Source organism: Mustela nigripes, chromosome 16 (genome assembly GCF_022355385.1).
Source record: "Mustela nigripes isolate SB6536 chromosome 16, MUSNIG.SB6536, whole genome shotgun sequence".
NCBI classification, from domain to species: domain Eukaryota; kingdom Metazoa; phylum Chordata; class Mammalia; order Carnivora; family Mustelidae; genus Mustela; species Mustela nigripes.
The window spans coordinates 59592434-59608374 of NC_081572.1; the positions used below are offsets into that span (position 1 = coordinate 59592434).

At 60.4% G+C, this 15941-nt stretch overlaps 1 protein-coding gene across 4 annotated transcripts in view; it reads right to left on the reverse strand.

Annotated features, from left to right (window-relative positions):
• Positions 1 to 15941, reverse strand: part of KIAA0753 (KIAA0753 ortholog) — a 42751-nt gene that overhangs the window by 8236 nt on the left and 18574 nt on the right. For 3 of the 4 annotated variants that reach the window (XM_059380042.1, XM_059380044.1, XM_059380046.1), the window contains exons 8-15: positions 12688 to 12920; positions 11187 to 11353; positions 10157 to 10276; positions 9343 to 9435; positions 6438 to 6516; positions 5488 to 5571; positions 2891 to 3076; positions 1931 to 2012 (exon numbers count right to left, since the gene is read on the reverse strand). In XM_059380042.1, coding sequence (XP_059236025.1) covers positions 1931 to 2012; positions 2891 to 3076; positions 5488 to 5571; positions 6438 to 6516; positions 9343 to 9435; positions 10157 to 10276; positions 11187 to 11353; positions 12688 to 12920 — 1044 coding nt within the window. The remainder of the gene's footprint in view (positions 1 to 1930; positions 2013 to 2890; positions 3077 to 5487; positions 5572 to 6437; positions 6517 to 9342; positions 9436 to 10156; positions 10277 to 11186; positions 11354 to 12687; positions 12921 to 15941) is intronic. The other variant, XM_059380045.1, reaches the window with a different exon arrangement.

Here is a 15941-nt window from a genome sequence, read left to right on the forward strand (position 1 = left end):
ACCAGAGCGATAGACACGGGACTCCGAGACTTCCCAGGCAAGGAGTGCTCACTCTCGGGGTAGACCGCGCTTGTCGGGGGCACGTCGAGCCTTCACATGCTCAGCAGCAGTGACTGGCCCGAACTGTCCTTGAAACGAGAGCAGAGTCCTGCAGTACAGCCGGCTGCTGCACAACGCAACCTGCTGCACGCGCACGGCAGGGCACCAACTCCGGCCTCAGCTCTGCGGCCTGGCTGGGAGGGGAGATCCCTTCACCAGCGACCCCGACGCACGACGGGCACGACGGCCAGGGAGCTCGCAGGCAAGGGAGGGAGGGAGGAGCCGAGCTCCAGAGTGGGGGCGGCAGGAGCCCCGCACAGGTGGGGCCAGGGGACCCCAGCCTCCCAGAGCAACTGCACAGCTGTGGCACCTCACGGTGTTGGCTGGGGGGCACACGCCACGAGCAGGGGGCAGGGGCTTGAGAACCACAGAACACACGAAAGGCCAAAATGAGCGCTGCGCTTAGATGGCTCACGTCCGTCAGCATGTGGCACAGTACACACGTCCCCCCAGGCCATACCCCACAGCCTGATTCTAGAAGAGCAGCGGCCACCCCCCCACCAACGCTCTGCACTCACGCCCTGTGTGCGGCACCTCCCCACGGCCATGAGGTGGCCGCTGACGAGTGGCACTTCCGGCCACAGCCGTGACAGGAGACAGCAACTGTGTCCACGTGGAGCAGGGGAGCGGGAAGCGGACATCTCCTCCGCAGACAGCCGGGGACCGCAGGGCTATCCCTCGGGAGGAGAACCAAAACCAGACCCTCCCCTCCACCTCACGTCACAGGACAACTTTCATTCGAGATGGACCCAGCCATATGCACAAAAGCTAAACCTGAAAAGCTTCTAGAAGAAAACAAGACACCCCCTTCCGAACTTGGGGGTAGGCAAAGGTTCCTTAGACAAAGGAAAAAGGAAAAAGTTGATGTTAGATTTTTCGAAGTCAGAAACGTCCCTACAACAAGCTACACCTGAGAACAAGCTTGGCAAACACCGGCCCACATCTGTCTGAGGAAACCCGCGGCCGCGAGAGCAGGGCCGGCACGTGGGGACGACGTGTCCCGGGGTCTGGCAGCTCCGCAAACACACAGGAAACCGCCGAGCCACGCGCTCCAAAGGCCGAGTCCAAGGAAGGTGAGTCGCAGCTCACTAAAGCTGGCGTGAGGAGGACAACGGATGCAGTTGACAAAACACTTAACTCAGAACACACTGGACTCTACGATTCCAGACAAAAGACTCCACGATGTTCGAAAACGTACGAAGCACCAGGAAGCCTCACGCAGACAGACACCACGGCTGACGATCACAGAGAGGCGCTCTAAACGCCATTGTTCATCGAGGACATGAAACAACCACCAGACACGAGTCCACGCCCTCACCACAGCTGCGGTCCCAGACCGCCGGGCGCCCGGGTGCAGGCCTGGCAGTTTCCCCCAAAGTGAAGCACAGCCCTGTCCTGGGACCTGCTGGCATCCGCGCAGGCCACACACCCACGAGCTCACACGTGCTGGTCCCCAACAGCCCAGGACCCGCAGGCAGACGGATCAACAGGAGGCGTGTTCACGTGCAAGAAGCCCGCCGTGTACCCGTCTGCCACAACCCAGCTAAGGACACAATTAACATCCGTGCTTTGATCACATGTAAGTTCAATCTCAAAAGGAAACAGAGCCACAGAGAAACGCGACCCTCTAGCTGCAAACACACGCTGTAACATTTAGGGTCACGCGCGCCCACACCTGCCACGCTCTGACACGCACCCACACACGGGACGGGCTGGTGGGCGGCGCGTGCAGGCACGTGCAGGTCCCCAAGGTCTGCAACGTTCCTGTGCGTCCAAAACCTTGCAGCATACGGTGTGGGGGAGCGTGGGGGGGATGCGGGGGGACACTCACCCGTCTTTCCTTCCTGCCCCCACAGGTGAGGATCAGCATATACGATTTTACTGTATCTCTGGCAAATTATCTCCCGGTATTTCTGTAAAAGAAACAAGTTTAACGATGAGCAATGAGTAGTTTCATTCCGCACCAGAACGGCTCACCGATGCGATGTGGCGCACTGCCAGAAACAGGCGGCGAGGGCGTTCACGAGGCCAAGTCTAAAATTTAACGGGGAGTTCATCTGACCCATCTTAACGGAGACCAGCACTGCCCACAAGAACCTGTCTTGACGGGCGGTCTGTCCCACGGGCCGCTGACCACTTCAAACGTGAGCCGTGGGCCCCGTCGGAATAGGTTTCCATCGCCCCACAGGGCTAGAGCCAGCCGCTTTGGATGCTGCAGGCCGGACGGGTACCCCCGGGAAGGGTAACTGTGTTAGCACGGGGGCGAACAACACACTTTATGTTTTTAAAAACCAAGAAAAGACAGTCTTCCTGTTTCTACTTAGCAGCAAATCCAAACAGAGACTCGGTCATGGGGCTCTTAGACGGGACCGGCTGGCATGGGGGGGGACCAGGAGGCCCAGCGCCCCAGCACACCCCTGGTGACGGCAGCCGCGTCCTCCGCTCCCTCACCGGGCCTCAGTTCCCCACTCTGGACACTCCAGGCCCCAGGCTGGGTCCTGCCGGAGGCATAAGCTCATATGATGAAAGGTCCCGAGGTGGCATCACGGCAAGTGAAGAAGAGAGATGCTGTGTGATCTGCAGGGAACCGGTGCCAGGGTGGGAAGTCCAGGCCCCAGCTCTGGTCCCAGGGGGGCTCCCTCACCTACTGATAACACCACGTCCTGAGCTGCGTCCGGCAGGGTGCTGACACCTCACAAACACCCCATCTCCCAAGGCCTGATGCTGGCCGCAGTGGGGCCGGGACGAGCATCCGGGCTGCAGAAGCGTGGGGGGCGGCCCCGGACCTTACCTCCATTTCCTCCACCCGCAGCATCAGGCTCTCCAGATCCGGGCTGCCTCTGCCGTCCCCAATCGGCACTGAGGTTTCTGACTCCAAGCCCCCATGGTGGGTCGTGGTCCAGGGCCCATGGGCAGCGTTTTCCAAGCAGTCCCCCAGCTGGTGAAGGCTGTGGGCTGCACGGTCCACAGCTGCAGCCTATGAAGCGAGGTGGGTGGAGAGGCAACGAAAGATCTAAAGGTGGCCGGTGGCCATCCCCTCCGTTGCACCCCTACCACTCCCCAAAGCAGCCACATCAGCACAGCGGCCACCGGCCACTCAGATGCTTCGGCGAACCAGGCACACGACCGAGAGCAGCACCTGCCAGCCGGTGAAGCACACGTTCGCCTTGTGCCACACCCAGAGAAAAAGCCCGCTACCCCACGGGTCGGGCCCAGATGACAGGTCTGTTCCTGTGCGGTTCCAGGCTTTTGGAAGAACGTCTATTCATGACGTCACGGGGCTCCTCATGCTCTGCCCTCATGCCAGGCTCTCTACCCTTCACCCGGGAGCACTTCGCCAGCTTCTCCTGACCCCGTGCCCATGACGCCCCACAGCACTTTACGATCTGCGAAGCATCTGCACGCTCCGGCTCTTCATACTCAAGGATGCGTCTGTGACCTGCTCTGAGGGGTTATACAAGGAACGTGTGCTGGGAAGCGATGGCATCAGGCTCTGGAAGGAGACATTTGTGGGGCGCACGGTCCTGGCACTGCCCGCTGTGCCCACAAGCCCAAGCCTTGCTCTCACCCTCAGCAGGGAGACGGGGGCTGTCCTGTCTTGGAGCTAGAAGGGCTCATGAGCACGGGCGTGGAGACGTGACCCAGCAGTACTCCCCGCAGCAACTCAAAAAACCCTCCAGCAGATCAGAAAAAATATGTGTGTTAGCAGCCAATAGAGAGAGGAACAAATGCCCAACCTTAACTTAAATAAAAATCAGCCAAATAATCAGACAATGGAGTCACAGAAACATCTAGAACAGAGGAACCCAAGAACACAGGTCCGTTAATGCAGACACGTGTCTGCACGTGTCCCATTTCTCATCTACGGACGACAGGACGTCAGGAAGCCCGTGTGCCCTCAGAAAAGATGAGGATGCTCCAACACGCTGATCCAGAGGTCACCGGAAGTCACCGACACAGAAAGACGAAAGGTCGCTCCTGTGCAGGACGATCTAGCTTCCACACCACACTTGCGCTGAATGACTGCATTTTTAGCCACATGCACATACAGCTTTCAACTCGGAAAACTCTCGAATGTTTCGGAAAGGGACCCTCGAGGTGTTCATGTCGTGTCGCAAGCGAATGCGGCGAGAGTGGGACACGAACGTCTCCTTCCCTCTCGAGATGGGACTTGGGAGCGTTTGCATGGAAGGGAAGGCCCCCAGTCCTACAGGGTCACAGCACACGCCTGTTCCCACGTCGCCGGGCCGACTCAGTGATTCTTCACATGCACACCCTCCAAGGGCTGCCTGGAAACCTCCACGGGGACGCCCACGTCGAGCCCGGGACACTAGCTGCTGACAGGGCTGCAGTCCTTGTCACTAACTCTCCCTGAGACCACCTAGTGCCACGATCTACACGGTCTAATTCTCACATGCGAGGCTGGTAACCTCAAACCCACAGCTGATGGCTCTGCTGACGGCCCTGCCGGTCCCTTGGGGACGCCGCCCCGGCTGAGACGCTAGGCCAGGAGGAAGGACCACTTGGGGACAGGGCTGCAGAGGGCACAGGGGGGCTGCACCGGGTGCGTGGGTCACGCTCTCAGCTTCTGGCCTCAGAAGCTGTGGAACCTGCGACTTGTCACAAGAGGCTGGGGCGGTGAGGTGGGAGCCGCATCCACCAGGCTCTCTCTCAGGAGGCAGCCAAGCTCCGCCTGAGCATCACCGTGGGACACGCCCTCTCAATCCGCGCTCCTCCTGACCCGGTGTCACCGGGCCGCTATGGCTTGGTCCCACTTCCCCTACGCCTGGGCCTGCACGCCAGCTCGGCCCCATGTCCAGGTGCAGACAGCCACGGCTGCTTTCCAACCCGGTGGAGACCACCCCCACCCCCACCCCCACAGCCCAAGCCCCCGCCGGGCAACAACACTCCCGCACGGGCCAGACACAGGTCCTCTGGGGGGACACGCAAGGGCACCTGGCCACCGCACGTGCTCTCGTGCTCCCCAAATCGTACCGACCCTTCTCTGCTCAGTCCCGGGCACCATCCGGCACTCAGTGAACGAGCCTGCCTAGCAGTGACCCTCAGCACAGAGGACGTCAGGCCCGTTGCGAGCAAAGCCAGGCTGCATGGCAAGATGAGACGGTGGCTGCTTTCGGGCCGCAGGCCACCAGCACTCAGAGCCACACACCACAGCCACATCCTGTCCTCAGGAGAGAATGGCACCATGGACAGCACCCTGTGGCTCCCGAGATCTCGCTGTGTGTGTCAGCCAGACAAGAAGAACCGTCGCCTCCCCGTCCTGGAGCAGGATCCCCAGCGCTCACGGGAACCCATGTACTTCCCTTTTGGCCCGGGACGCTCTCACGACACAAAGGCAGTGTCGGCAGGACACCACTGCACACTCACCTCCTCCACGGGCTGGCCGGTTGCCACGTCTGCTGACAGCCGGTCCCTCGGCTGATGATCTGCTTCCTGAGAAGAGCTGACCCTCTGCAAACAGACAAGCGTGACCCGTGAGCCGTCATGATCTCTGGCATCGGCTGTGGCTCCGTCAGGCTCCGCGGCAGTTCCCGGCTCATGTCCTCGGGAACAGAAAGGCTGCGTGCTGCTCTTGGCTTTGTGCCCCTTTTCCTCCTCCTCCACTTTGGCCGTGTGTCTTTCAGCAGCTGCTCCACATCTCTGCACCGGTTCACTCAGCAAGGAGACAAGGAGGTGGCCGGCTGGGCCGGGGACAGCTGCCCCTCTGCTCTGCCCTGAGATGTCCCAGGACTCTCGCGAGGACTATGCACTTCTTACACTGGAGGTACGGACTGCAATGGTCGTTCAGGGCCCCAGAACACCATTCGTTCCATGTGAGATTACGACACTCCCCATGGCCCCCATGTGCACGCAGACAAGACTATTCCACGGCCCATGCCCTACCGGCCGGCGCTTCCGGCTCACGGGAGGACCGCAGCTGCCAGTGACACTGCATGACACCTCCTCCTCGAGGGGGGGAAAATCTGCACACAGGCCTGGGCCCGCGGGAAATCGCGCCGACCATCCCGCTCACGGAGGTGAGCGCGCCCAGGACTCGCGCAGACACAGCAGCACCAACACCACCACAGATCTACCTCATCAACAACGGAGCCTGCAGCCTCAGCTCATTCCCTAAACTGAAAGCTCCCCTTTCTCAGACGTGAGACTCTCTCTTCCCGTCTCGGTCCCTTATGTGCACTGCGGACCTACCTGTGGACCCTGCGGGGCCAGGCAGCACCGCAGGCGGACCACACAGCACAGTGTGGCCCGGCAGCCACGAGGCCTCACAGAGGGCCACCTTTCAGTCTGGCGCTTCCAAGGGCAAGCGATGGTATTACCTGGGCCGTGACCAGAAGAGGCTTCAAACGCTCCAGGACTGCCTTCTCCACCTTGTCTGCTAGCTGGGTGTCTGACACTCTACGTGGAAATAAAATCCAAAATTAAGATCCGACGCAAGAAAACATCCTAGTCTGTATATTTAGGTACCACTCCGGGCGGAGGGAAATGAAACGACTGTAAAACCACAGAGCTGCTCTAATCTTGACAGCCACACGATGTCCCAGGGGTCTTGTTAAAGAGCAGACCTGCAGTCGGCCGGGATGCAGCCTTTCCAGCAAGCACCCTGCAGCCGTGCACCGCCGGTCTGGGACCCGCTGAGGCCACTTCTGACGTCTCAATGAGTACGCGAGGTTCTCAGTACATTTCCAAAGAGAAGTGACCATCTTTCAACAACTCGAGGACACAGGAGACCTAACAAGTCAAACTTATTTTGTTCCTTCTCCAAACCCCGCTATCCCGGAGTCAGACACAAACCCATAGAGAGGAAGCAAAATGCTTCTGGAAAACAGGATAGCGTGGTAACCAACTGCGTCCAGCAGCTGAGCTCAACTCTGGATGAGTCATGGGGAAAGCAGAGGGGCCACGCGCGGCCCTGCTGACTTCACGGCACGGGGCTGGTGGGAGCAGGCAGGTGGGGGCCTGGGGGCGGCCTAAACGTGGGAGACAGGAGCCTGGGGGCCCCTCTCCAACTGGCAGGGAAGTCTGGCCGCCCCTTCAGGAGCGTCTCTGGACCCACAGGCATGCTGGACGCTCCTGGGACACTGGCCACCAGAGGCTAAGCGTCCAGATGCTCTGACCCGCCCCAAGGGAAGGACTAACCACCCTCAAGGCTCCCTCACCAGCAGGGCGGCCGCTCGCCCTGGAGTAAAGCGCAGCCCAGCAGCCCTCCCAGCGGACAGCGCGAGAACGGCACGTCTCCGCGGGGAGAGAGACGCATGGAGCTGCACTGGTGTCCCACACAGATGCTGGCTCAGAGCCGGCCGCCAACAGGAGAACACAGCACACCAGCAGAGCACTTGGGGAGAGCACGGACTATCTGTGCGGCCGTCCAACAGAACACCGACAAACTCCTCTCTGTCAGGACCCAAAACTGCTTCTTTGTCAAGACCTCATCCGGAAGCTCGCTCGCGGACAAGCCCCCGCTGCTGCACGCCTGTCTGCGCCGGATCACGCCCGGACATGGAGAGCCTCACAGCCGGCACGATAGCACACAGCCTCAGCCGACGCAAGACAGCACGCAGCCTCAGCCGACGCAAGGAGGAGCACAGCACAGGTGCCACCACACGCTCACCCCAGGGGCCAGAATTAGCAGACAGCAGTAGATGTCAGCGAGGTCGGGGGATGGAACGGAGCCCCACACTGAACGTGGGACCCCACCCCGACGACACCTCCCCGACACGTACGTGGGACTTGCCCGTGACCCGGCCTGTGACCCAGCCCGCGGATGGCCTGGGAGCCAGAAGCCGCACTGCCCGGGCCACGCCCCTCACAGCGGCAGCACCTCAGCCCTGCACAGCAAACCATCAGGGATACGGCCGTCGGGGACAGACTCACAGGTGGGGGCGATGGGAAGACGAACAGCGGAGTTGGGACGGTGGTTCGCTCCAGAAGGGGAGGAGTGACTGAGGAGGAACCAGGAGGGACTGAGGACGGACAGTCAGTGGGGGCCCACTCCCATGAGAGCTGTTGTCGCAGGAACCTCCTGTCCCTACTATTCTGGGCCGCGTGCGTGCGTTTCTCACAGACGACCGCCCAAAGGGATGACGGGGCCCAGTGGGCTGCTGTCCTGCTCCCTGGCCAAAAGACAGTGGGTAGGGGTTCCAGGGCTGCTCCTGAAGGCTAGGAGGCAGAGGAAGGGACTGCCTCAGCAGGGCCGTCCCGTCACAGATGACATGTGTGACCGCGTGGGCAGGTCGGCCGAGTGAGGCCCTTCCAACCCCATGGCTCTGTGGTTGTGACCTGTTCTGTCCTGTCCGTCCAAGAGAGACTGCATGAGTGAGTGGGCGGAAGGGACAGAGGGAGGGAGAGAACCTCGAGCAGACTCTGCCCTGAGCAAGGAGCCCAACGCAGCCCCGATCCCAGACCCCAAGACCAGGACCGAGCTGAAACCCCTTCAACCGAGCTGAAACCAAGTTGGCCATGCCCCCGACCACGCCCCTGCCACGGCGTAGCTTGAACCCTCAACCACAGACAAAAGAGAAGGGCGCAGAGCCTGCCGGCCAGGGCACGAGCGTGTCATGAGGGCTGACAGCACACACACCATGAGGACAGCCACAGGGCAAGCTATGACCGGAGGCGGGAAGCAGCCCAGCCGGCCCCAGGGCGCCAGCAACCCCTCCGACCGCAAGCGTCTGGCTGGGCGCTAACTCCCTCCACTCGAGTCAACCCTGAAGCAAAGCGCCTGCACAGCACCCGGGGACAGACGCACGTCCAGTCCACCGGCTGAGAGCAGAGCACCCAGGGGCGGGGGACAAAAAGACGCAAGGCCGACCTCTCAGCTTTCCCAGCCCCCCGACGTTCGGCATCTCTGCCCAGGAGGGACACTTGGTAGCAAAGACCACACACACAGTCACACGGGTACACGTCCACGTGGCGAGGCCAGGCCGCAGCGGTCCTGGGGGCACAAGCACGCAGACCGAAGCAACAGGTGAGCCCTCATGACTCCCGCTCAGACGCAAACACCCCCCCTCTATGCCAGCTTCCTGGCCGTTCCCACAGCCTCGAGCCCCACCGGTCCCTCTGTCCCACCAGTGTCCACAGTGAGCGAAGCGGACCTCAGGGACAGCACAGAAGCCCAGTAGCCATCCCGGCCCCACCTGCACCCCGCTGGGGTCTGCCCAGGTGTGCACAGCCCCTGCCCGTGGGGAGCGGCCACAGCGTTCCACCTGGGACACGGGCACTCACCCCCGCCTCCGCGTCTCGTCCGAGGCTCCGGCTTTCAGTTCCTCTAGCTCCTTCACTGTTCTGGAAGTTTCGGCATCAAGCCAAGCGAGCCTGCTGGGCAGTAAACGGTGTCAGACCACCCTGCCTCTCCCCGCATGCCACCCAGGTCAGGGCCGGGGCCGGGGCTCCACGGGGATCCCCACCTCTGCCGCGGGAACTCCTCATGGGCGGCTCTGTGCACACGCACTCCCAGTGAGTGTGGACGGCCACCCAAACCACCCACGCACACTCAAGAACAAGGGCTGTCGCACGGGGGGCTCTGTGTCCTTTAGTTTGGGACACGGGACTAGCATCCAATGACACAATAGTCCATAAGGCAAGAGCAGTCTTGGCCACATGAACGCAGAGCCCCACCATCACCACTCCTTCCAGAACGTTCTCATCTCATGCCCGATGGGAGCCGGTCTCTCTGCACCGGAAGCAGCCCGTCCCCTTCCACCCACTGTTCCTCACCCTCCACCTCCACCGCAGGTCGGTCGGAACCAGCCCCTCCTGCGACTGTAAGTAACGGGGGCTGGGATTCGCTCTTCCAGCCATTTCTGGAAGTCTCCGTAGAGCTCACCGCTGCGCCGCACAGACAAGCAGCCGGTGACAAAGCACCCAGTGGTGAGGAACAGAGGGAAAGGGGTCGCCGTGTGCATGGGGCCGTCTGGCAGCAGAGCACGGCCGTGGGGCGGCAGAGCGCGGCAGGACAGAACTGGCATCGCGCGCATCAGACAGACCCTGAGTGCCGGGGCCCCTCCTTTCCCAGAGGTGGAAAACAGGCTGCACAAACCTCACAGCTTCCTGCGCAACGGCGTCCCTCCGCGGACTCCCGTCCGGAGCCTCGTCCTGCTGCAGCCACGCTTCCTTTGCAGCGCTCTTGGGGCTCGGCTTCACCTTCAGCCAGGCAGCGCTGTGAACGCGGGAGAGCACCGCTGGGGGAGCATGGTGGCGGCGGCCGCCGGCTCCCGCAACACCTCCCGCCCGCGCCCCGCACGCCGCCCGGACACCCCCTCCCCCCGCACTCGGGGCTGCAGCAGCATCCGCCCACGGAGGTCCACATGAGCCCCCAGCGGCGGAACCCGTGTCTTCATTCCAACCTGCGCGGGAAAGCCCGCGCTTCAGAGCGGAGTCGTGAAACCAGGCCTGACAGCGGATCCAGCCCTGCTCCGTCAGCAAAATCTTTAACACCCAAGTCGCCGCCGCGTCAGCTCTGAGGGCTGACGAGCAGGCATAGCCGCACACTCGGCCGGCCCGCCGGGCTGCTCCCCGCCACCTGCTGGCCCCCCGGTGGCCCCCAGGAGACCTGCCAGCCTCGCTCTGTGGGACGGGCCGCGCCCCCGCGCATGCTAACGCGGAAAGTCTGCTTCCTCCTCACTGCGCCCAGTGGCCGTGAGAGCCCCATGGTTTTAGGAGTCATAGTTTCGACTTGAGATTAAGGTTCTCTTTAAATACTCATCCCCCAGCAAAGGCCAACTGAAGGGTCTCCAAGACCGTCAGGGCTGAGGCCCCGCGCTGGCACGGAACACTCCGCACGAGGAAGGCACAGCTCCCAGCACTGGGCTGCGAGGTCCCCTGTGCGACACAGGTTGGCGCACACCTGTGACCCCCACACAGAACCACACGCCCACAGTGGGTCGGTGGCCACAAGAGGCTCCCGCCCCCGTCGGAAGGACAAAGGCACCAAGAGGCTTCTGGACAAACATTCTCCCATATTTCTCAGCCGCAGACGCTTCTGTGCTTAGTGGGAACTCGGGCCGCAGCTGTGCGTCAACCCTAAGTGACAGGCACCCGCCCTGCGGAGCACACACCCCACCACGTACCACTTGGGAGACGCTGGCGGGGACGTGGGGTTCGGAGGCACCCAAGGGGCCCTGCTGTCCCTCACAGGCTGCTGGCTCACTTTCAGTCTGGAGGACACTGTGGTGCGCTGCAGTCGGCTTCTGCTCTGGGACCGGGTCGGTCCTCCTCTTCCAGCTTTGTGCAGTCCCTACAGGAGACGGACACGTGCTCGAGAGCCACACGGGTATCAGGGAAGCTCGCCTGAGGCTTCAGGAGTCCCCACGCTGCACCGGAAGCTGGCGTGGAGAGCACGCAAAACCTGGGGGCGGGTGCGCCTCACGCCAAGCGCGCCTCACGCCAAGCGCGCCTCACGCCGAGCGCTCCTATACCGAACATACACGCTCTACTCCGCACCCCCAGGCAGGTGATGGGAGTCAGGGGAAAGGTGAAGCTGGACACCCTGCATTTACTACCCTTTTACACACACATAAATACACACATCCAATACATTTATCCTTATGTTTCTTCTTAAAGGAAAAAGAGAAGCTACATGAGGATCTTGGTTGAAACGTGTCACACCTCATCTGTGCACCAGGACAGACCTCTTCCCGTGCTTCCAGAAGGCTGAATGGGCTCATGGCCCAGGACCAGTCCTGCCTGCCTGATGACGCCCCACGAGGTGGAGTCAATGCAGGACCTCAGTCCCAGTGCCCAGCACTCCACGTCGTGCTGGGGGCCACCTGACAACACGCAGGCCTGCCAGTGCCAAGCACACTGTTTGGACCGGGCCTTCGTCATCCCTCGGACCCCAGCCCTGACTGCCCCTACCAGCCAGGGCAGACGTGCGCTATCCCGTGACTGTGACAAGAGCACCTCCTGACCATCTTCTAGCGGGTTCTCCACTACAGTCACGCCACAAACAGAAGCTTAGAGTCTGACACAGCTTCAAGTCACCTGCCTCCCAAACCCACAGCAGTGGCCCTGTGAGGCCTTTTTATACCAAAGAATGAGTTACCGATGTTTATCCTCAGCAGGAAGCAGACCTCAATCCCCTCCAATCCCACATTTCTGAAGCAGAAGCAGAAGCAGCAGAATGTGAGGACAGCCTGCCCAATGAAGGCTGCGGTGTCAAATTCACGTGCATCTCTCCAACCAGGACAACAGAGACGCCTGGTCCTGGGAGCAGTTTTAGAAACTCTTATTTTTCATTAAAAAGCCAAACACTAGGAGTACCTGGGGGGCTTAGTCGTTAAAATGTCTGCCTTCGGCTCAGGTCATGATCCTGGGGCTCTAGGATTGAGCCCTGCACTGGGCTCCTGGCTCAGTGGGGAGCCTGCTTCCCCCTTCTCTCTCCCCCTGCTTGTGTTCCCTCTCTCACTGCGTCTCTGTCAAATAAATAAATAAAATCTCTAAGGAAAAAAAAAAACCCAAACACTACCCAGAGCCAAGCTAAGTTAGCTGTTCGGACGGTGGGCCCAGCTGGTGGACCATGGGCTCAGCCGGCAACCAGAAACACGGGCCGCAGAAGGGGCCGCTCCGCACCTGAGGTGGCCTCGCTGGCGCCCGGGCCTCCTCCTTCCGGAGCACCGCACTCCTGGTAATGGGCCTCCCCGCTGCAGCTCCGGCTCTCGCCAGGGCCAGTGGATCCCCCGAGAAGCTGGCGCTGTGGTCTGGAGCAGACAGGGTTTCTTCCGGAAGGCTCTCTGCACCCATTACATCCAGCCCGTTCTCCAACCTCCAGGTCGCAGCAGGCGCTGTCCCAGCGGGACAGTTATCTGTAGGACATTTCAGAAGGACAGAGAAGCTGCAGACACCTAGCCGAGCCTGCCAGCAGAGACACGTTTTACTGCCAAAGTCACTCCCCACTCTGTGACTCCTACAGGGACCCACAGGCAGAGACCTGCAGGCCGTGGCTGACGCCCAGGCTCCCCTCGACGCGTGCTCCTTCGTCATCCCTCGGACCCCAGCCCTGACTGCCCCTACCAGCCAGGGCAGACGTGCGCTATCCCGTGACTGTGACCACAGCGCCTCCTGACCTGCCCCTTCTTCGTCTATGGTCACCCCGCCTGGCTACCAAATGTGTTTTTTCTAAGATGTAAATATTCAAATTGCCATTTCTTAAAACCTCCATCCATCCATGCCGTTCAATTTGCAGCGGGAAAAGAAATAGAACGATCTTTGATTGGAGATGAGATGCTTTCCACATAGGACATTCAAGAGGATCTATACAGAATTAAATGAGAAAGAGGGTTTCTGGATGAGAAAAAAATACACGAAAATCCGTATCATTCCCATGTATCAAGATGACCAGAGAGAACAGAAGGGAAAACATCCTGTCAGTGTCGGCAGCAAGAACTCTCAGGCACTTAGGAAGAAGACTAACAAGATGCGTTCACAGCTATTCTAGAGACAGGAGAGAAGATCCGAGTAAGTCGTTTCTGTGGAGGTGCGAGCCCTCCCCTCGGCAGCCCGTCATTTCGAGCACAAATTCAGCTGGCGTCCCAGCAGGCCTCTCAGTGGGTCCCAACAGGCTCGCCTAAAGTGCTTCGCACAACCCCAGGCTGGCCCGACAGTGCCTGAGAAGCACAGCCTTCTTCCCCGGGAGGGGATGGACCCCCAGGGTTTCCCCCATGCCCTGACCCCAAGGCTGCGCTCAGCACAGGGGCCAGCGGCCAGCCTAGGGGGACAAAACGAAACATGCGCAGGGATGCACCTTCTAACTTAGGGTCCAAGATTGGGTCTGTCCCTTCCACTCAGGAACAGGGGAACTGCTCCGCAGAAACCCATTTCCCTGGCAACGCAGGCCTGCTCACTCCTCCACAACCCAATCACTTTATTATTTTAGAAATGGACAAAACTCATTTTTAGGCGCACCTGGGTGTCTCAGTGGGTTAAGCCTCTGCCTTCGGATCAGGTTGTGATCCCAGGGTCCTGGGATCAAGCCCCGCATCGGGTTCCCTGCTCAGCGAGGAGCCTGCTTCCCCCTCTCTCTCTGCCTGCCTCTCTGCCTACTTGTGATCTCTCTGTCATATAAATAAATAAAATCTTTTAAAAAAAACAACTCCTTTTTAATGGCCAACTCATTTTTAAAGACCTGTTTCCTCAGCTATCATCTGCCTACCACAACCTGCCCCTCCCGCAGTAACTTGAAATTATGGCAAGGAACTAAAAACACCTGCCACATTTAGGGCACTTCGGGATTATCCAATGTGTCACTTACACCCGGGTCTGTCCCGCAGGATAAGGACTAGTGTCCTTGCTTCACAGACGGAAAAACAAAACACTGAGAGACAGCGTCCTCTGCCCAGAGTCACGACATGCATCAGCGCTCCCACTCTGCACGTTGGTTCCACGGGAGCTGCAAGCAGGCAGCTCTCCGCCCGCTGCCCCCAAAGCAGGCGCTCACTTCCCCACCTCGGCTGCGGGCACCTGCGCTCTTCTAACCCAGCTAGGAGATGCGTCTGCGCAGGCCCAGGAAGCTGTCCGTGTCTCCCCTGGGCACCCGGACCGCAGCATACTACGTGGCTGGCCAGGAGCCTTCCCCACCTCAGACACATTGCCTCCGGAAGCCTGTCTCACAGGCGTGGGAGGGAAAAGCACGCCCACCTGGGGCTGCGTTCTACCGTGTAGCCATGAGGGGGAGGGACAACCACACCATGGGACGTGCACATCTAACCGCTCTCCAGCGAGTTCGGACACATCCACGCCAGGGTGATGCACAGCATCGGCAGCAGACTGGGACACAGGTCAGACGCACAGCGACACGCAAGCTCCAACCCAGCAGAGGAAATAGTGACCCAAGAAGCTGCTGATGAGCACAGGAGAGTCCGACGCAGGCAGAGAAACCATCGGCAGATGAGACTCAGGAGCCGAGGCTGAACGTTCAAGGGTGTCCTGCACCTCGGACACCAGAGCGGGTTAACCATGCAACAGCCAGCTACTCATAGGAGACACTCCGAGCCTGGCAGCGGAGGCCAGAGCTCTGGGACGGGGTGCGAGTATCGGTGAGCGCCACGCGACCTCATACAAGCCCCACCTGAGGGGTGGCCCCGAGGTTCCAACAGGAACGACGTCACAGCCCCGAAGGCCTAGTGTCTCACGGCTCAGGTTCCAAGCAGACAAAGCAGAAGCCCAAGGAAAGCGCTAGTCTCATGCTACACAAGACACTCGAGCCGTCGACAGATCATACACGAAGCCACAAGAGCACGGGAGAAAAGGCAAGAAAGGAGCAAAGGCTGGAGTGAGTCAGGGTCGTTCACGATTCCACACACAGCAGAGCACAACCTGCTGACAAAGTGGTAAGAAAACAGGAGCATCTGCAGGTCAGCCAGACGTCTGCATGTCTGCATGCACGTCAGCAGTGAGAGGGCTTCCCGGATGCCACGCACAGGCACGCCGCAGGGTAAATGCAGTGAAAGCTGCGCGAGAGGATCTGAGGACAACTGAGTCAGAGGCTCCGTCTGTGAATCGGGACTTCAGGAGGCATTAACTCGTCAGAATCCCAGGACACTATCAGCTGTCAGCTATCGGCTATCAGCTGTCTGCTGTCGGCTGTCAGCTATCCACTGTCGGCTGTCCACTGTGGGTGTCTACTGTCCGCTGTCGGCTGTCTGCTGTCGGCTATCGGCTGTCAGCTGTCCGCTGTCGGCTGTCCGCTGTCGGCTGTCCGCTGTCGGCTGTCTGCTGTCAGCTATCAGCTATCTGTTGTCTGCTGTCGGCTGTCAGCTATCCACTGTCAGCTGTCCACTGTGGGTGTCTACTGTCCGCTGTCGGCTGTCTGCTGTCGGCTATCGGCT